This window comes from Equus quagga, chromosome 5 (genome assembly GCF_021613505.1).
Source record: "Equus quagga isolate Etosha38 chromosome 5, UCLA_HA_Equagga_1.0, whole genome shotgun sequence".
NCBI lineage: Eukaryota > Metazoa > Chordata > Mammalia > Perissodactyla > Equidae > Equus > Equus quagga.
This window is the reverse complement of record NC_060271.1, coordinates 10104806-10126757: the sequence shown is the minus strand read 5'-3', so window position 1 is coordinate 10126757 and position 21952 is coordinate 10104806. Positions and strand designations below refer to the sequence as shown.

Here is a 21952-nt window from a genome sequence, read left to right as displayed (position 1 = left end):
AAAATCTTCATCTAAGTTTTATTTATAAATAACAAATTTGAGGCCAATGGCAAATGGGTCAGCCAGGTCGGGGGGTGGGGGTTGAGGGGAGCTGGAAGGCCAGGAGTGGGCCCAGTTGGCGTGCACAGGGAAGAGCCCATGAGTACCCAGCACTGCGGGATAAGCACCAGGTGTCTGGAGGGCCAACGGCAGGTATGAAAGCCAAGGTCACTGTGTAAGAGGTCAGAACAGGTGAGAGACGGGAACAGGTGAGGAGTGAATGAAGGTGGGGCAGGGGGAGAGAAGCCAACATGAACACGGGCTGCCATCTATATACTCTCGCTCGGGCACTTCTATTACATTCTCCATCCTTCTAACAACTCCATGACTGGATATATCTCCTCCATTTCGCAAATGAAGCAGCTGGTGTTCAGAAAGATGAAGGAACTCACCTCAAGTGAGGTAGTAAGTTGGGAACTGAACTCAAATGCATCGACCCAAACTCAAGCTCACTCTGTCACTCGCGCTGGACCAAAGTGTGTGGCCAGGCTTTCCACGGACTGGGAGCCCTTCGGGTTAGTCCCACAGCTGAGCAGATGGTCTGCTGAGTTGTAGCTTGATGTCCATCCACTTGGTGGATGTTAGGATTGTCAGTTATAAATTTCATGGAGCAACACGGAAACATGTTAAATGGAAAGGGAAGAATACAAACTTAATCATCTGCTATGACTGCAGGTATGTAAAATGCTTATTTATACCCTTGAAAAAAAGACTAGAAGAGATTCATCACAATCCTTGCAAGTAGTGCAATTTGGAAGGTTTTGCTATTTTTCTACAAATTTCTATAAGGTGGTTTTCATTTCTTTATAGTTACAAAATAAATGTCATAATTTAGAAATGCATCCAAGGCACCACGGGCACAAAATAGGCACTGACACACCTTCCTCTGCTGAAAATAGAAACAAGCCACATCTTTCTGTCTCGTCTGCTAACAGAGAACCCGTTGCCAGGGCTTCTGAAGACAGTGCCCAGACCTCATCAATTCAGGCTCTGCCAATCCAGCATTGACCGTCCTGTCCCGCACGACTCACTGGCTGTCACCAGAATCGAAAGAAAGAATCTAAGTGCAAAAGTGAGGGGAAACCATTGGTGCCCAGATTGAGAGCCAGCTTCTGCATCAGGTGCCGTGAAACAGCGCTGGGGAGCATGAAGGAGTGACTCGACACAGGGTGTGAGGGCACATCCTCAGCCATTTAAGAGGAAATTTATTCTCACTTTCAAATATCCTCAGGCACTTCAGGAGGAGCAGATCGTTTTACAAAGGAAACAGTCTTGTTCCTTCATTAAAACAGGTCTTCTACAGACTTCTAGACTGGAATTGCTCAGAAGTGGCACCTGTGTTCAAATACACGTCCCAGCATGTCCCCGGCTTTACTGAATCAAGCTCTTCAAGCCAAAGCCCAGGAATCTGCATTTTAAGCACCTCAGCAAGTTCTTAAGACTGGACAAGTTTGGGAAACTCTACTACACGAAATGATTTTGAGTTTTGTGTATTTGAACCTAATACAATGTGAATCCTTGTATAAACAGTACTGTCGTCCCTCCAAAGGGCTTGAATTAATGAGATCAATTTCCGTTGACTGATTACTTAGGTCGCATCTCTCCTAATGATACCCTGAGATTACATGGCTAGACTCTCAGCCCAGACCACAGTATCCCACTCATCCTTCAGGGAAGAGGTCAAAGGGCAGATTTTGCAGACCTGGATTCTGACCAAGCTCCACTGCTGACAACTCTGGGACCTTGGCCAACAAATTTTTTAACCTTTTCTGAGCCCATTTTCCCATTTGTATGGGTATAAGAATGACGGCCTTGCCCTCTTATAACAAGTCCAGGGCACCAGGTACACAACAGGAGCTCCAAACCGCGCAGTCTAGCTCGGACGTGAAACCTCCGGATTCTCCGTCAGAATCGGTTCTTAGGTCCTTTCTTGTCACATCTGCTTCTGATTTTATTCTGCCTCATAAGCTAAAGACAATTAAAATCTGTGTGGCTCTTTGTGATTTACAGAACCCTTTTTCCAGATGTTACCTGGATTACTCTCCAAACAACCCTGAGTCAGGGATCATTATCTCCACGTGAGAAGAAATGAACCCCCGAGAGGTCAGGTGACCTTCCCAGAAGTGGTAAAGCCAGGATTTGAACTCAGACCCCACAATCTCTCACAACCCTGTTCTGTCCCTAATATACGCATTGTCACATACATCATAACATTTTTTTTTAATATATATTTCCATGACTATTTCCCCCGAACCTAAAAGCACCTCTAACACAGGTACCAGACTGTCAGTCTTTGAAGGAAGATGCACAGGCCTCTGGGCGTTTGCGCTTCGCCATGCTCAGGCAGAGAGGGGATGAGCTCAAGCATGATACATGCTTTTTTCCAGTCTCTCAAGCCTTCCACACTACTCATGCCCAAGCTGCCCCATGCCATTAGGATGAACCCATCTTAGTGACATGAATTTGTTGAACACTACTAAGTGTCATAAACTTTACTTACCTCATGAAATGAGTTAAACCTATGTTAAACACTTAGGAATGTCCTGGCACATACTAAGTATCTGTTGTTGTTGTTATTATTAGTATTTAATTATCCACAAAGCCTGCGGGCTAGGCATTATCTTCCTCATTATACTGATAAGGACTCTAGGACACTAAGTGATTGGACCAAGATCACACCGTTAGTTTGTAGAGCACTGGGAAAATATCATAAAATGAAATTCACATCTATACATCCTGTTAGTGAGCATGTAATATTTCATGTTACAAAGGATTATTTACTAAAATAAAATTCCTCAAAGAGCTAGCCACCTACCTTACATACCCCCTTGACCCTGAGCTTTTGCTTACAGACCACCAATGCTCTAACGGCCCAGTGGATAAACCATTAGAGAAAACAGAGGCCCAAGTTTTCCAACCAATGTCTAAAAGCCAATAACCAGAAATGAAGAAAATAACAGTTGCCAACATTTATTGAGCACTTTATACATATATATATATATATATATATATATATATATATATATATATAAAATCCTTATGGCAACTCTGCAAGGTGCACGTTATCTCCTTTTTGCGGAACAGAAAATGGAAACTCAGGAGGTGAGGTTAAACTCAAAGCAAGCAGGGGAGCCAGGCTTGGAACCCAGATGCGTAGCCCCAAACCCTTGTCATTTCCAATATACCATGCTGACTTCACAGGCATCACAGAAGGGAAAGTGCAAATCAACAGGAAGACAGTGTGGTTTGCCAGACTGTGCACCAGGTACCTTAGAGACTCGGTTACTGAATGAGATAAAAATTATGTAACTTTAAAGATCATTTGAGATGTAAGATTGGATAAAATAACTGACACCAGGTGACACTGCCTGCTACTTCCTGAAGGTAACCCTGGACCACCTCTAGCATTACTGCCCCCCTCCACCCCTTTACAGACATTGATTCAAATGACCAGGGAAGCTGAAACTCCTATCATCGTGAGAAAGGCGACTGGTCCTAGATCTGTGCTTTGAAGTAAGAGAAAGCAATCTGCTCTTGAGACAGCCCTTCAAATCAGCAGACAGCAGCCACATCCCTTGTGAATTTTCTCTCCTTCCGCCTGAATGCTCCACTCCTCAAAGACACTGGATACCTCCACTGTACATCCAATATGCTTAAATAAATGAAGATAATGATTGTCTCCATGAAAGAATTAATGAAGCTTTATTATAGAACAAAATAGAGGAACAGAGATAGAAGTCCTCGAATGGTAAAAATATCAGCTGAAATTCTGGGTCAAGTGATAGACAACTCAGAGACACTTTATCCCCCTCTGAAAAGACAGTGCTTTACCATCCCTAGAATGACAGGGGCGCCAGGTTGCTGCCTGAGTCTCAGCAAATCCATCTGCCTTCTTTGGAGCAGGAAGTCCAAGTTCAGAAGAAGCGCTGACCCCAGAACCCTGCTGGCTCCTTGCCTGCGCACTACTGGGCACGGTGGGGTCTGATCTGGACGGCACCATCGCCCGCAAATCACAAGCCACGCAAGGAAAACGCAAAGGCTTTATGAAAAATCCAAAGTTTATTGCAAATTGTATTTTGCTTCCCTTCGTTCTTCATTTTTACAGGATTTATTGATATCCATGATTTTTTCACAGATGTACTTGTTGACTTTGGAGAGTCTCTGTGCAATTTCAGTTTCGTCCACAGTTTCTTGTGCTATTCTGTCATACAAACACTCTAGACAGAGAAAAAAAACAAGAAGGCCACGGATTAATGGTGAATTTGAGTACACATCTTTTAAGGGGGGGGAAGAAAAATGTGCTTCCTGACATACTTCCCAAATACCAATTCACGTATCTGGCATAGCTATATTTTCAAATTTTCATCACAAAATGTACTTAGAAAAGAGTAGAAATACACTGTAAATCTGTACTTTAAAAATAACGATAGAGGCCCTATGTGCCCAGCACCCAGCTGAACAGCACATTACTGGTCCCTCTGAAGCCCCTGGACGCCCCGCCCCAAACCCGTCCTGTCCTCGCCCTCACCAGAGGGAACCACTCTCCTGAATTTTTGCTTTTCTTTTCCTCTAATGTTAATGCATATGCATACATCCTTAAATAACACATTGTTTACCTTTCCCTGTTTTTAGCTTGTTTACGAGTGTGGCCTTACTCTCTATATCCTCCTGACTTGCTTTTTTTCACTCAACGTTACAGTTTTGAGATTTACTTGAGGTGCAGACTCGCAGGTCACTCATTTTCACTGTTGAGTAGTGTTCTACTGTGTGACTATTCCACACTCTGCTGATCCACTTTCTTGTCAGTGGATACTTGAGTTGTTTCCAGTGTTTTGCAATTACCAACAGCCTGGCACATGTCTCCTGGGGTGCACACGCAGGGAACTCGCCAGTGTGGGCCTCGGCGTGGAACTGCTGGATGTTCGGGCGTGTGCAAGGTCAACTTTACTAGGCGATGCTAATAAACCGTCTTCCAAAGCAGCTGTGCTGCCTGGCGCTCCTGCCCGTGGTGTATGCAAGGACTGGTGGCCCCACACCTTCAACAGCATTTGATGTTGTCAGATTATTAAGATTTTGACAACCTGGTCAGTGTGAAGTGGTATCTCACTGTGGTGATTACTAATGAGGCCGAGGACTGCCACTTTTACTGTGTCTGCCATTTGCTGCGATGAAGCAGAGAGCAAGCCCCAGATAAGGCCTGCCAGAGGCTGACCGCAGGCCCCTTTCCAGCCTGGGGACCTCACGCAAATCATGGCCCTAGATTCAACACCTCATAAATAAGAATCACAAACCACAGATCACCTTTTTCAAGGCTGTCATGGCGCATGTGAGATAAACACTCTGCAAGCTTTCTTTAAACTGTGAGGAACATAACACTTGTATGGGGTCATTATAACTATTTTATGTTTATACAAATGTTCATTGCCAGGGCCTAGCACAGTGCTTGGCACAGGGGTGAGATTAAGTAAATATATGTTAAATGAATGAATGAATGAATGAATACTTTTCCAGGGAAACCTGAGGGGACATAAAAGTTCTGGATATAAGGGGACGGGGGTGTGGGTGGGTAATGTGCCATAGGGGTACATCATCGTGGGCGAGAACTTTGACTTTTTTGAACCTGAGCTTTACCTCACCTATAAAACAGGAATGAGAACCCAATCTTAAGGAACTGCTATAGAGGACAAACAAAATCTCATCTACCAGGCCAGCCCACAGCAGGTAATCCTCTTAGAGATGCAGACCGTCGGCACTGGAGGGGATCACAGAGACTAACTACGTGGGAGAAGACTGAGGCCTGGAGAAAGCAGGTGAGTATGGGCAGAGTCCACTGCTGCCCACCCGACTCTCAGCCCTTCCCTTCCCGTGGCAAGCTGCCTCCTGGAACTCTTGGGCATTCCCTCTCCAGCCCTGGGCCAGCAGAGAGCAGACACTCACAGTGACTTTGCTGAAACCTGAACCAAATGAGGGAGACACCTGTGCTGAGAACTGTTCCCAAGTTCAGGTACTCAGATCCGGCTCTAACTCTAGTCGCTGTGCAACCTCCAGTGGGACCCTCTCTGGATCTCAGTTTCACCAGATGTCAAATCAGATAATCCAGGGAGATTCTTCCAGCTCTTAAGTCTCTGGGAGATAACAAGCGTGGGTAAAGAGGCAAAGGGGACAGGAGGGGAAAGGAGAGTGGGTGTGCCGGTGCTGAGAGCCCCAGCATGAGTTGGAGAAGAGGCAAGGGGAGAGAGGTGCATGTGGAGGGAGGTCTTCAGAGGCCTCCACAGAATCCTAATCACTCTCATTTCCTGGGGTAGGAGCATGGACCAAGCCTCTGGTTGATTAAAAGGCTTCGTTAGGCTCTAGATATTAATCACCTGCAGTTGCCGGGAACGTCTCCCTCTGCGACGGAGCATTTGAGATTATTGCTTAATTAACAAGGTTTATACCAGCGCTAATGAGTCCTATTAAAAAAGTTATAAAAATGAACCAGAACTCAACGCCGTGGCTCATTTAGAAAACTCAAGACCCTCTGCAAAAGGTTATTGGACCGTAATAAGGTTTCACTGCCATTCTGGAGCTTGTTGTCAGAGCGAGACTCTCCTCCAGCCCTCCTGCCTCCTCCTGCTAAGGCAGGGCTGGCGTTCACCACATGCCTCTGCCGTCTGGTAAGCAATGACTTTAAAACCAAAGAGAAAATCCTCACCAACCCTGTGAACATCAAGGCTTTTGTCATTTTTACACAGCGATGCAACTAAATGTGGTAAAATCATACAAAATAAATACAAACAATCTCAATCCAGCAGACAGCTTGCATGGGAAAAGCTCAAATAATTAGGCTAAAAATGGTGAGTGCATGGTGGGCTGGGAGACAGACTTCAAACCTGCCTGGTTGTAGTACAGACAAGACAAATCAACACTGTATTTCAGTAAGACAAGAAACCTCTGGAGACAACAGGAAGCCTGCAAACCCTGCTCTGCTTGGTTCTGATCTAACCAGTTGTGTGGCCTTGGGCAAATCAGTTTCCTTCTCGCTTGCTTGCACGGCAAGCATTTATGGGCACTAAGGGGTGGCTAGACCAGGCTCCTCAGAGGCAAAGAGACAGAAGAGAAGAGAGGTAGGCACGAGGTCTCTGGGGCACATGACAGAAGCTTCCACCCACCCTAGGAGGTCAGGGAAGGCTTCCCGAAGGTAGGTTCTCGCAAGCGGATGCGGGTGTTGAGCAGCGGCTAGCCGGGCAAAGCAGCACAGTGCAGAGGGGGTATGACCTGCGTTCCAGGCACCAGGAACAGCATTTGCAAATTCCCTAATGTGAGAGGGAACATTGTTCAGGGAATAAAGTAGTTCATTTTGGCAAGAACTTAGAGTTCAGGGGGAAAATTGCTGAAAATTAAAGCTGGAGCTGGAGCCAGAGGCTGGATTATGAAGGTGCTTTATGACATGTTAAGAAGCTTACCCTTTAATAATGGGCCCCAAGGACTGGCTGTGACGGGGTGGTGGTTAACAGGATCACATTTGGTTTCTGAAGGATCACTCCAGTTACATAACAGAGAGAGGAGTCTGGAAGCTGCTGGAGTAGAGCAGGGGAGAAATGATGTTGCCTGGACTCTGAGGGGGCAGAGAGTATGGAGAGGAGCGGACGGGTTAAGAGGCATCTGGGGGCAGAGCAAATAGAGAGTGAAGTGTGTGCAGGAGTCAAGGATGAGGGATCTGTGGGTCCCTGGCTGGTGGTACCATCCACCAAGACAGGGAACACAGAAGGGGCAGAGGCTTTGGGAAGAAGGAAAAGGAGAGATCAGTGAGTGGTGCACTCTGCCGCTGGCACGGGACAGCCATGAGGAGATGACAGTGGGTAACTGGATGTATAGACCAGGAACTCAGAAGTGTGAACTGAGGTCAAATACAGATTTGGGAGTCACCATTCATTGAGTCAACAAATATTTATTGAGCACTTACTACATGCTAGCCCTGAACGAGATGCTCTTAAAGCTTATGTTCTAATAGGGGTGGGGGAAAAAAGACAATTATCAAGCAAATAAACAAAAAAATAAGAAACGCTATGCAGAGACTTTAGGTAGGATGATGTAATAGAGAGAGAGGGAAAGGCAGCTGGGGAAGGCCTCTCTGAACGACAAGGAGGAGGGGGGACGTGTGGATCGGAGGAGGGGCAGCTGGCAGTGGGACCAGGAAGGAACGGGAAGAAGGCCTCAGTGATCAGGGCACAGCGGGAAATGGGAAGTGTGGTGCGAGATGAGGTCAGAGGCGCCCTAGGGGCCAGGTCCCCAGGCATCAGCCAGGATGAGGAGCATGGACTTCAACCCAGGGCCGTGGGCACACCGAGGGCAATGGGAACAATGGGAGGTGAGATCAGCTGAGGAAAGCTGTCAAGTGAGAGAGAAGACGATTGGAGACAGAGAAGAGGGCAGCGGAAGAGGAGCCCAGAGGGGCATGAGAAGCCTGAGAGGCAGGAGAAGTTCTGAGCACACAGGACGGGCTTCTTGGTAAAGGAGGAGTGGGCGAGTCGAACAGTATTGGGGAGGAGGTGAGAAAGGCGCCCTGGACTTAGGAAGGAGGAAGTCATTGGGACACCTAGTGGGACAGATCCAGCTGGCAGCGGAAGGCCAATGGAAGGGCAGAGGCGTTGTAAGTGAACACCGACAGGGCCTGTAGACAGCTCTTTCCAGGACCTTGAATGTGAAAAGGAAGAGAGACAGGGCAGCAGCCGCGGGATGGAAGTGGCCTCTAGGGAGGTTTCGTTTGCTTCTGTAAGAAATGAACAGTCCAAGTTGTTTTAAACAATGCTGGGAAGGAACCAGCAGAGCCTGCGCGTTAACAGGAACAAGGTGCTTAGAAAGGCAGGTGGGCTGGGATCTCGAAGGAGAGAACGGTTAGCCCCAAATGAGAAAAGGAAACACTTCTCTTGGGACACGAGGCAGAGGAATGGGGCGGACACAGGTAAGTCTGCAGGTGTGGTGGTTCGAAGCTGTGGGAGTTCCTTTTTTTTTCTCTCTGTGAAGGAACAGACAAGGCAATCTTTTGCGAAAGAGATAGGCACAGACTAATGTTTGGGAAAAGCAGAGAAGGTTTAAAAAGGGCTTAGAAAATAGGGGAGTGGAACAGTGAGGGAAACTCAGAGGACTTGGCAGGTGGAGTTGAATGACCCCAAGACACACAGCTGAGGTATTTTCTTCTAGGTTGTTCCACAGCATTGGGAACCAGATTAGCTTCATAAGACATCGTCTGATGGGGTTGAAAGAACATTCAAAATGTCTATGTGATCCACTGAGTAGCCAGGACAAGGACTGTGAGCCTGGCTTTACAGATGGAGTTCCCAAGCATCTACTCGGTACTGGGGCAGCACTAAGCTTGGGGAAACAAAAACAAATACAATATGCACCAGGGTAAGCTAAAAGTTAAACCAAAGAGAGCTGGGGCTCTACCCCAGGCTTTTGACACCTGGTTCCAATTTCTAACTTCCACTGCATGGCACTGTGAGTGGACGGCAGGGGGCTGGAAAGCACTGAAGGATTGTGAACTCCAATGACGTGGCCATCATGAGGTCATGTGGGCTCCACGGGGGCAGCTCGCTTGTCCACAAAGAATGGTAACTTATTTTCACACCTCAAACTCGACTATTTCCAAGTCTTTCACGGCTATAATCCTACGCAACCCTCATCACCTTAGGAGGCACGTTTTCAGCTGAGGAAACTGAGACATGGAGGGAAGGTGATTTACAAGAAAGCACACCAGGGGTTGTCAGGGGATCGGCTTGCAGGTCTTTGTTTCATTTGTCCAACCCTCACTTCCTGAGCTCCTACTGTGTGCCAGGCCCTGTTGCTAGACAACGAGGATGTGACGCTGAATCAGATGTGGTCAGGCGAGTGTCTGAGGCAGACACCCAGCAGATGGCTTCATACCACACCATGATAATGATGGAGCAGCCAGTTATGGGGGGGCACCTGGGAGCTGCTGAGTCACATTCCAACAAGTGTAACAAAATGAGAGGTCAGCCACCTATCGGGGTGGCAGGGCTCATCCTCAGGAAGGCCTCTTCCTCAGGGCAACCTCCCAAATCAGGCTCCACCATTTCAGAAAGTGGGCAGACTAAAGGCTACCCCTGATTGTCTAAAAACAAGTGGCTGCCTGAATCAATCAATCACGGGTCAGTGAGGCGGGGGAGGCAGCTGCGCCACAGCAGGACCAGCCCAGACCAGAGTCAGGGGTGCCGGTGTGAAACGTTGTAGCTATGACCTCAGGCTGGTCACTTAATGTCTGTCCTGCCACCTTGACCTCCAAAATATTCTCTACATCTGGCCATTTTTCTCCAACACTGCTCTAGCCTTCGTCCCCAGCTCCATCATCTCTCCCAAGACCACTGCCTCCTAACTGCTCTCCCATTGGTCACTCCGCAACTGAAGACCTCTGTTGCCTTTCTCCTGCAAGAAAGAGGAAATCCAAGCTGCTGACGGCGGCCTTCACACTCCGACAACAGCGGCTCTCGCTCACCTCCACGACCTCACCCTCCCCTCACTCATGACTCTCAGCTGTCCAGGGCTGCTTTACCCCTGAGCACGCTGGCCTTTGCACCTGCTATTTATTTGGCCTGTTTCACACCCCTCAGACCTTCACGGGGCTGCTCCTCCACATTCAGTTCTTGGTTAGAATTCGCCTCCTCAAACAGGCCTTCTCCAACCAGCCAGCTAACACAGGCCTCTTCATCCTCACACCTTCATCGGTACCTGAAAAGGGCTGACTTGTTCGTGGACGTATTTGTTGTCTGCCCCAGAACCTGGCACAAAGCCTGCTCAAAATGTACATGTTGACTGATTGAGTCTTACTTTCTTCATCAAAACATGGCAGCTGGACACTTACAGGCTAGTGGTCAGGAGCACAGCTTCTGAAGCCAGCCCTCCTGCTTGGACTCCTGGCTCTACCCCTCCTAGCTGTATGATCTGGGCAAGTTACTTAACATCTCTGTCTGTTTCCTCACCTGTAAAACAGGGATAATAACAGTAGCTAACAGTAGAAGTGTTATGAGGATTAAGTGAGTCAATATATGTAAAGGTATTTTAAAAAAACATAAATCCCCCCAAAACAGAACCTAAAACATAGGAAGTGCTCCAAATAATTAGCGATGACTGTGTTCTCTCCGCTCTCTCTCCTCCTGCCTGTCTCTGTGGTTTGTTTCATCTGTACAGTAACTAGCTGCTGTTGTGTTCGTCTTCCCCACGAGACTGTGAGCTCCCTTCAGATGGAGACTGCGTCTTATCCCTCTTTGTGTCCTCAATACCCAGCAGAGGGCCTGGCAAAGAATAAGGGCTTAGGGAATGAATGGAGAGAGAGTGAGTGAGACAGAGGAAAGAAAGAAGAGGGGAGAGAGGTGATGGGGGAGGGAGGAAGGAAGGAAGGAAGGAAGGGAAAGAAGGAAAATCAAAGAGTCCAGGACAAAGCCACATCTTTAGGGGGACAAATGACCCCCGTCTCTTCCCAAACACAAGAAGCTGAGTCCCGTGCCCCTCAGCTGGTCTTCATCTCATTATCTGCTCCAGGCATGATGCTAGGACCCCAAGACTTGCATCCCCTAGCCTCCACCTTTACTGCTCTCTGTACACAACAGCACTCCTTTCCCACCTCCATGCCTTTGTTCCAGACGCTTCTGCCTCCTGAAGCACCTCTCTTTCGACATCTGTGTCTCCATGTCTGACACGTCCTTCAAGGCCCAACCCAGTGACCCCTTCCCCAAGAATCTTTCCCTGATTTTCCAGCTAGGGGTCTCCTCCCCTCCTGAGAACTCCCTTAGCACATCACCTGTCTCTGTCTCATGTTAGTTTCTTGAACTGGACTTGTGTCCACAGCTCACTTGCCCTGTTAAATGTGAACTCTCCCGGGACAAGGTCTGTATCTGCTCCTATGTCCCCGTGGCCAGCCCGGGGCCTGGCATGGAGAGGCTTCAGCAACTGTTGAGTGAACTGTGCCTCATACACTCTTGACAGAGGGAAGGACAGTATCTCAGCCATTGTGTCTCTACCGCAGTGACCTACCTCTGACGATGCTGAGTTTGTGAGGCGAGAGGGGGGGCTTAGGGATCGCATCTTTCTTTTTTTTTGTGGCAACTCCTGTGACGCTTCTGTTCTTCAGAACATCTGTTCCCCAAATCATGACTGCCAAGTTCTTCGTGTACTTGGAGTCTCCTTGGGTTACTTGTAGCTGGTGCCATTTCTCCTCATCAACCCAAATCCCGCTGCCCAGATGGACCTGAACGGGATAAGAACACGAGCACCTGCTTAGTGGGAAAGGACGGCAGCTGGAAACTTTTCTTGTCCTTTAAAAGACATCGCTGCACCACTCCAAGGGATTCACCCCATACACCCTAAGTCAACCTTCTTTAAGGGAAATGATAACCATCATTTACTGAATACCTAAACGCTCCAGGCCTTGTTCTAGTGCTTTACATCCCCCATCTCAACTCTTCACGGCAAGCCTGTTAGGAAGGGGTCAGGACACGATTTTCATTTCAGATGGAAAAGCCAGGTTGAGAGAGGAGAAGCAACTCGCCGAAAGTCACTCAACTATTAAGTTGCAGGGCTGGGATTCTAAACCATACTCGCGGTATCACAAGGCTGCTCAGAGCCTGGCCAGATCTCAGGAACACGCATGTTTAACTCCTTTCTCTGTTACACTTTAGAAGGACCTCTCTCCCTTTAATGCGAACATTCTGGGCCTCAGATCCTCCTAGCACAGTGGTCCTCAACCTTGGCTGCACATGGGGTCAGCTGGGGAGCTATGAAAATCACTGGTGCCTGGGCCCCACTCCCAGAGATTCTGAGTTACTTTGTCTGGGTGGGGCCGAGGCACGAGGATGGTGTGAAGCTCCCCAGGTAATTTCGACATACAGTTACGTTTGAAAACCACTGGTAACTGGAGCGGGAGGGCAGCTGTCCAGGCTCTGCCATTAATCTGAGGGTGTTTGTGCAAGCCCTTTCCCATCTCTGGCTTTAGGTTCCCTGTCTGTGAACTGGGAGAGCTGGATTTATCTCTGAGTTCCTTCTGGCTCAGAACACCTATGATTTTAACAAATTAGACAATCACACTGTCCCTGGGCTGATTCTGACAGCACATAGAACAGAACACAACCTCAGGCTCCCTATAAAGGAAGCACTCAGAAAGTTTCAGTGCAGCGTCAATAAATGCAAAAGACCCAGAATGATCTAGCAATGAACTACAAGCCTTTAAAGTTTTCCTCTTTTCTGGCTCTTTTAAAAACTCAAAAGCCATCTGCTAACATTAATCATTAAAAAACAGAGTTTTGACTTGGACCTTGCTGTTTATGTTGTTTCTGCTGAGTCCACGGAGGGTGGAAATGGCCTCTGTGGGCTGGAGGGGAGGCAGCTACTAATGAGATACACTTTCTAAGGGGAATGAAAAGGCTCTGCCAAAAGTCCTTGTCTTCAGAAAGACCTGCAGGTCATCAACATCGCATGGTCGGGCGAGGTCTCGGAGAGGTCCTGGTTTGAGAGACTGCACACATACCCACACTGATGGCAGACCAGCAAGACTCATTGACCAAAGATGATTAAAGACCCTTCTACTGAAGATGGCTTGGAAAGAAAGATGGGCAGATGGGTCAGCCAGCAACCCTTCTGCTTCACCAATTGCTGAGGTTTTTCAACCAAAAAAAGAGAAAAGAAATAGCAACACAGCCCACCCACAAATGTCAGTAAGTAAACAATCCACCTGCTACAGCTGACTTCACTTCCTTTTGCTCAAAAGATCATTCAGTGACCTGTGCAGGCATGCTGTCAGATAACCAGATCCATCTGGCTTTCCAGGCTGCAAACTTCCGTCCCGCACATCTGTTCACTCGCTCAGGAAGATAAGGCACCCTGGAGTGAGATGTGCTGCCCAGGGCTGGCTGGGGCCACACCCACCCAAGGTCAAGTCTGGCCTTTTCTCTGCAGTCTGAACTGTAGGTGGGCAGTCTGTACCAAATCAGGCACACTGAGCACAAGTGCCCTGCTGCTCCTGCTGGACCCCAGGCACCTCCCCTGACGATGCTCTGGAGCTACCCATGCAAGCTTCTTGAGATAGGGGAAAAACAAGGAATTTGAGTCAGATTAAATTCAGAATCAGAGAACCTTAGAGATGGAAGTCAACTTCAGTTTTTCAAAGGTCTCTGCTATTTTCTACCCTGGGCCTTGCTTTCCTATAATCCTTTATAATTTATGATTCTTCAAAGAGAGATGACAGTCATTTTAGCCAATGTTCTATAAGAGAAAGGGGACAACTAATGGTTTTTGAGTACCTATAATGAACCAGGTATTGTACCCTCAATTTATTTACTCCTCCTAATGACTCAGGATAGAAATAGGTAGAAATTATTATTCCCATTTTACAGACATGAACGGATTCAGAAGGACTAAATTACTTTTCAGTAAATTTTGGAATCAAGATTCAAACTCAAATCTGTGTGGCCCTGAAGCCCATGCTCTCTGGGCCTTCCTGCTGCCGCCAACTGTGGTGCTAACGTGATGGAAACAAAGCGGATCTAACACATCAATATTCAGTTCGTTTTTCTCTGTACCTGCCTGGCCACTTCCCCTGCCAACACCCGCTGCAGCTCACACTGCCGACAGGAAACACAGAAAAAGGCCAGGGGCTGGCCTTCCAGCCTCCAGCCCCTGCCCCCTCCACCCCACCCTGTCAACACTGCCAGATTAATTTCCCTAAAACACGGCTTTCCTTCTTTGACTAGATAACTTCTGCAGTCTTTCAACTCTGTGTTTTTATGTCAACTCTCTGGAATCTTGAATGACTCCCTGTTTCCTGTCACATCAAATCCAACCTCCTCAGTCAGCTTTAAAGGCCCTCTAGAATCCTGTTTGCATTCAACCTACTAACCATTATTTCCCTACTACACCCATCACTATGAGGCTCCCAAACGCTTCCATTTCCTTCTTCTTCCAGCGTGCAGTAACAGAAAGAGGTCAGGCCCAGGAGCCTCTGGCCCTGGGTGTGCATCCTGTCCTTCTGCCTACTAGCTTGGTATCTCAGGCTAGTCACTTTACCTGCCTGAGCCTTGCTTTTCTCAGCTCTACAATAGGCAGAGCACCAGCTAACTCCTAGAGCTGTCTGGGGGACTAAATGAGGTAGCATGAGTAAAACGTCAGGAGGACAGCCCATATCCAGTAACTGGTACTTCCTTTCCTTCTTCCCCACCCATGCCTCTGCTCACACCTTCCCCTGTCCAGATTCAGGAATGAATGCCTTGATTATGTTTTCTTAAGTCTCCTAATCTTTCAAGCACCAGTTCAAAATCCAGAAACACTCTTTACCTACTCCAGGGCTGAGTTTTACACCCTCTGAATTTCTAGCCTCGTGAGTGCCTTCACCACCTGACTCAGCCCGTCATGGTACACCTCTGTGGGAGGGATTGAGGTTTTGCCTCTTCTGCCCCCTACCAAGTGATCAGGACTAGTCTGAACACACAGCAGTAAGAAACTGATGGCCATATTTAATATGTTTTAATGGCAATGGCTTTCAGTTCTGAGGAGCTGCTGTTTCTCAGAGAAGAAAACATTTTCTGACACGTACTCGAGTACAAGCCCAACTTTATGGCACAGAAAGAAATGGCCCTGGGTAAGACCAATCATGGGTATATGCTGGGGCATTTGGGACAACAGCTCCCAGGGTCAGCAAAGCTCCAGGTCACCTGGAGCAATGCCCAGATTTCAGGGATGCAGCAGAACAGACTGGAAAAAGCACTGGCCTGGGAACCAGGAGATCTGGCTTCAGTTCCTGCCTGCCTGCTCCAACCTGTTCCGTAATTGTAGACGAGTCCCTTCTCTGGATGTGTTTCCCCATCTATACCATGTATAAATTGGACTATTTAAACTTTAATGGTCTTTGCAGCTTTATGATTTAATGAGTTTTTGAAATAAACCATCTTAGACAAAGAAAAACAATGCACCTCACCAAAATCAGAAAGTGACTTCTGTGGCAAGCCCTATTCACATAAACCACAGTTTACTATTTGACCAAAATGTCAGCCTTATGTGTCAAAGGAGGTTATTAAAAATATGGCATCTGGTAGGATGAGATCAAAAAGATGTCTTTGTGATACGTTTTGTAGGACAGAACTAGTTTCCTACTAGGAAATGGATCCCATTCCAATGCTGTAGGCTTTGCAGAGGTTACGGTTCTTGTTCACACAGGCAGAGAGGAGGAAGGGGCAGGAACGACAGCAGAGCCAAGAACAACGAGGGCTCCTTCCGGGATGTGGGGAATGCCGCTCTGGGAAGCTGCCATCCTTCTCCAGTATGTCCACTTCCTTTCCCCTCCCTTAATAAATTTCTCTGCCTGACTACAAATGAGTTACAAACAAAAGCCAGGTTAGTTTTATAGCAACATAGTGGCAACAACCAACGAAGAAACAAAATCGGTATTTTTAAGATTTGTTGTGCAACTCATGTGTGAAAAAATTAAATGAGGCCCCCGTAATGCTCAGAAGCTGTCCATCAGTCTTCAAAGCAAGACAGAAATAGACTTCTCTTGGAAGCTACTTCAAGAAAAAGTCTCTAGTCACTCCACAATGTGATCAGGATTAAAAAGAAATCAACAAACACAGAATAGTCTTTTCTTTTCTCTATCTCCAATTGCGGAAGGTTCACCAAACTCAGATACACAGTTTCAGTCGTTAAAGGCCTTGGACCATCAATCTGATCCGACCTCATGCAGACAGGGACCTGAGGCCCAGAGAAGGGAAGGACTCGCCCAAGGTCACACAGGTAGGACAGAGATAGAGCTGTGCTTACAACTCGGGCTGCAGGCTGCCTACCTCCACTCTGTCATGCCACCTGTCCCCTATAAAGCTGACTTTTAAAGCCTGTTGGCTGGAGTAAGGTAAGGCAGCATGGGCCTACAGCCGGGCCTAGCAGTTCTGCTCTGCAGGGGAGGGAGTGCTCAGTGGGACATGAGGGAATGGCCGCAGATCCAAGAGAGCCCTAAAGACTAACAGGTCTCATTTCCTCGGCTTGACAATATTTGCTTTGGCTCAGTCTGGCCAGTTGCAGGCATCCCTCTGGACAAACCCAAATAAAACAACCTTTTCTTTTTCAACAGCCCACTGGGGAACAATACTGAATAAACAGAGACCTTTTGAAGCACAAGGCAAGAAAAATAGACTGACACAGATGATTCTTTGGGGAGAAGGAGAGGTGATGTCTGTAATGGATGCCATGGGGGCAGAAATGTAACACTGAAACCGAATTTGACCAACACCCAGACAAAGGGCTCAATGTACTTCTGAGACGGATTCATGTGGATGTTAGAAAGACGTTACACAGTTTTCTCCCTGCCCTGCTGCTCTATCACGTGACTTTAAGACTCCATTACTTTTCACCCCGTACCAATATCATGACTAATAGCACTTGTTTTCTTTCAAGGTGTTTTTTCTAGGGTCTTAGAAGAAAAGCTGAGGAGTTGTGTGGTCCGAGGACTGGGGGCTAACCACCACTGAATATACAGCTTGAAAGCAGTGTAGGGACAAGGAGCAGGTCTCCTCCACTTGCGCGTCCCTGGCATTCTAGCACAGGGCTTAGAACACAGACACGCTTCGAATGGTGAATGGGTACACACTGAGCTGTTCTCTGTACATCAGAAATCTCACTTCTAGTTTCCCTGATAAATTTTATGCAACTGGTTTCACAAGAGGGTAAGACAAGTTTCATCAAACTATCAGGTTTCTTAAAAAAAATCTTTCTCACTAATAATCTATTTTAAAATGTCAGTTTAGTTTTACGGTTGCTTTGGCCCAATATTTACAAAACAAAAATGTTAGAGAAAAAGAAAGTCCCGGTAAAGCTCCACTAGTTACAGCACGTGAATTCTGGAAACAGTCACTCAGGGCTGGGCCAGGAGGCCACCCGGCCAGGCTGTGCTTTGGAAAGCTCCCACCAGACTCGCCATCTTGACACTGACTAACACACACTTGCAGGGAAGCGATATTGAGCTTGAAACACTACCTTGCCATTGTCTAGGATATACTTGTCCATGACAGGTGCAGGAGCAGGGTAATAGGACGACGTATTTGCTTCCTCACTGAAAGTGCTCCGCAACTCCGGCTCGGGCTCGAGACACTCTGACTTTACTTTTTCCAAGTCAATGGCGGGACCTAGGCAGTTAAGAAAAGAGATCTGTCTAGAACTCCAAGGAAAATAAAAGGCAAATATTTTTAACTACGCATCTATCAGCACACAGTGGCACCAAAAAAAAAAAAAAAAAAAAGCTGGCTTATTTTCGTCGATTGGACTATACTCAAACCCGGGCTTGAAAATAACACGAGGTACGAACGCCATGAGGGGAAGCGGGAAAACTGGGGACAAGCCTGGAGGAGAATCTAAGTCGTAGTGAGATGCAGTCTTCTACAGTGTCCCTGTCTGCATGGAAATGCAGGGGACTCAGCTTCTGGCACAGGAAAGAGGTCCTGTCAAGACTGGGTAGAGAAGGGGTAGCAATTTCCGCAATATGCAAATCATGTATTTGCCAAAAACCCCAGCTCTGCAGCCTCCAGTGCAGCAGGCCACAGCGGAAGATCAGAGGTCAGGAAAGCAGCGGGGAGAAACGTGAAGGCCTCCCCTCCCCAAGCCCTAGTATCTGGACAGGAGCATTTCAACCAAGAAATTAAAATACAAAACAGATTAGGACCCTGATTGCCTGATCCAGCAGCTACCCTGATTTTTATTTTAATGCAATCAACACAAATTATGTGCAGTTTAAACAGTAAAAGAAAGCTAGATAAATGGTGGTGGTTTCTAAGAGGGATTTTTTTTCTCCATTAGCTTTTAAAGATTATGGGCTATTTTTTAAATCACCTATTATGTCTTGATTACCAAAGGGCAGAGAAACAGGATGAAAAGGAGTAAATAAGGCAAATGACTTGATTAACTTTTGCGGGAGGGCAACTCTAAGGCCAACGGAGAGTTCAGCATCCTGGAAATTCTTCCTCTGCAGACACTGCAGGAGTCGACTGGGATCAGAGATTTAGCTACTGTCATAGAATGTCCCCAATGCTGTGCACATAACGTGAGCACCCAATGAATTTCATGGTCCAATCTTCTCTTACCCCAACCATGTGGACAACTTGGTCCACAACTCTTTATATACATACTAAAGTCCTGACCAACAATCTGGTTGTAACACTATGTTCAACTGCCACATCCTAGGCTTTGGCTAGTGGGAGGGAAGGTATTAAGGATTTTGTTACTAAAATTCCTCATGACAGGGCTGCGCAGAACAAGAATATCATTCCTCAGTTGCTGGCATCTGCCATCTGCAAGACAGACTCTGTAGTTTCCAATGATTTAAGCATGAGCCTTGCACAAAGCTGAAGGCAAGATGACTGGGAAGCAGAACAGTGCAGATGAAAAAGCATGGCTCAGGGCAGGCCCACTGGCATAGTGGTTAAGTTAGCGCCCTCCGCTTCAGCAGCCTGGGGTTCACCAGTTTGGATCCTGGGTGCAGACCTATGCACCGGTCATCAAGCCATGTTGTCGTGGCATCCCACATAGAAGAACTAGGACTTACAACTATGATATACAACTATGTACTGGGGTTTTGGGGGGGGAAAAAAAGAGGAAGATTGGCAATAGAAGTTAGCTTAGGGCCAAGCTTCCTCACCAAAAGAAAAAAAGAAAAAGCACAGTTCATTTTGGCATAGTGAGTTTAGATCCCATTCCTGGCTCTGCTGTGTTTTAATTGTGTGACCGCAGGTGAGTGAACTGTAGATGCAGGAGCTGGCAGAGTGAAGGACTGACAGCATCATCATCCTTCTCACAGCATCTCCCAACAGTGCCTGACCTACTCAAGGGCTGGGCCTAGGTCTTATTCTTTTCTTTGTCCCCAGCACTTGGCACTGAGTAGGTGCTCTCTGAATGTTTGCTAAATGAATAAAAGAACAACAACAGTGAATGAACAATTCTAAAGTTTCAGAAGCAGAAGCCAAAGTTTCTCAGCTCTCTGTGTGAGATATCAGGTTGAATTTCTGAGATACAAACAAACTTAAGTGAAGCATTTGATCTTTTCTTAGATGGGGACTAAGCAATTACTTTGGTTTCCCTACAGGGCATGGCTGAGTTGGCATCTGAGGTGTCTTCCTGCTCTGATGTTCAGTGACAAGATACAGGAATGGGCTGAGAGGAGGAGGTCCATGCAGCTAGAGGCTCACAGGTCACCTTTGGCAAGATCGTGTCCCTCCTCTAAAGCCTCCTTTTCCTTCTATTAGAGGAAGATGCTGGACACGGGAATGAATCCAGCTCAACTCGGATGTCAGTCTGCTTCTCTCCTTCCGTCTTCACAGTGGCTGCCAAAGGACATGACTGTGTCCTTCCTTGCTTAGGCTCCCCACTACTCTCAAAATTAAGTCACACACCATAGCCTCCTGAAGGCCCAGAACAACCAGCGTCCTCTCTCCCTCTGGCTCTCATTTCTTGCTGTCCCCTGATACTCACCTGTGCTCAGGGCCCCCACATGCTGTACTGTCCCAGGCTGTAGCTCCTTTGGATGTACTACTGTCTTGGCCTTGAACGCCACCTCATCTGCCTGCCGAGCCCCTGGTCAGACTTCAGAACGGAGCTTAGGGGTCTCCTTTGTGAGGCCTTGCCCTGATCACTACTAGGTAGGGGACTGCAAATACTTCCAGCAAACTATACTTGACTCATCGGCCTGGCAGTCTGTTGCTCATGTTAGACTGTGAAGCTCTTCAAGGGCAAAGCTGCACCCTCTTTGAGATCTGGCACCTAGCCCAGTGCCTGGCACACTGCAGGCTCAGTAAATTCTTCACGACGTGAGAGAGAGGAGAGAGGGCTGGGGGGGGAGGAAGGGACTTTAACGGGCTGGGGCAAAGACTCTGAAATAAAGCTCTGCTGCTGAGCTGGGGTGTTTGGGGTGGGGTAGGGGTGGGTGGGAGGCTGTTTTCAGATATCTGTAACCTTTTTTGTAGCCCGTGAAGTAGAAATTAGGGCTGTTAAGCAGAAATTGAAAACATCTACCCAGAATGACAATTCAGATGGCTACAGAGGGACATCAAAGGACACCAGAGGGAGAGTCACCTCTCTGGCTCCACTCCCCTAGGCCCCTCCCCACAGTCAGACTACATTCCAAAGTGGCCTGCCTACCCTTCTCCACACATAGACCATTCCTGCCTCCTAGTCTTTGCTTATGCCATCCCCTCTGTCCAGAACATTCTACCCCCTACAGATGTGCACCTATCCAACTCCACGAGGGATTCAAAGCCTGACTCAAAGGCTGTCTCCTCCACGAGGCTGTCCCGTCCCTCCCAAGGGAGGTAAGTCATTCTCTCCACTCCTTCCTTAGAACGTGGAGTCAGAAAGACTGCGGTTTAAACTCGGGGGCTGCCGCCTGCTACTGAGCTGAGCTGCGAGCTTCCTCAGGAAGCTGAGCTCCGTCGTCCCTTGGACCTCTACCCCAAAATAATCAGATGCACTCTTTGCTTCTATGCCTGTCTCCCTGCTGGCCTGTGAGGCCTGAGGGCAGGCAGGGACTGCGTCTTTTTATGTCAGAGACCAGGGCTCAGCACAGTGCCTGGTTCAGCTTCCATCCTCAACAGACAATTTACACATCAATAACCGCCTAACCTCCCTGACCCTGCTGGCTCGTCTGAAAGGAGGAATGACAACAGCCACCTGGCAAGACTGACGAGTCAGTGAGTTCCCCATGTTGGTGAAATGATTATCCTGAGTCTGGCATGGAGTGGCAGCTCAGGAAATCGCGGCTCACCTCACTCCTCCGCCCATGGGCGTCATGCTTGGGTGCTCAAGCTAGTCCGTTACTCAGCCGTGGCTTCTGGGAGCCAGGGGCCCTGCTGGGCTTCTTTAGCCCAAGGCCCAGCACAGGCCCAGCACTGAGCAG

General features: G+C 47.7%; 2 protein-coding genes across 5 annotated transcripts in view; both read right to left on the bottom strand.

Annotated features, from left to right (window-relative positions):
• Nucleotides 1-21952, bottom strand: part of AGBL4 (AGBL carboxypeptidase 4) — a 1241053-nt gene that overhangs the window by 230275 nt on the left and 988826 nt on the right. The gene's annotated exons all lie outside the window — the stretch shown is intronic.
• The window catches only part of BEND5 (BEN domain containing 5), a 48099-nt gene continuing 29865 nt past the window's right edge, over nt 3719-21952 (bottom strand). Inside the window, exons 4-6 of the mRNA XM_046660690.1 lie at nt 18049-18197; nt 12070-12283; nt 3719-4256 (exon numbers count right to left, since the gene is read on the bottom strand). Coding sequence (XP_046516646.1) covers nt 4099-4256; nt 12070-12283; nt 18049-18197 — 521 coding nt within the window. The 3' untranslated portion in view covers nt 3719-4098. The remainder of the gene's footprint in view (nt 4257-12069; nt 12284-18048; nt 18198-21952) is intronic.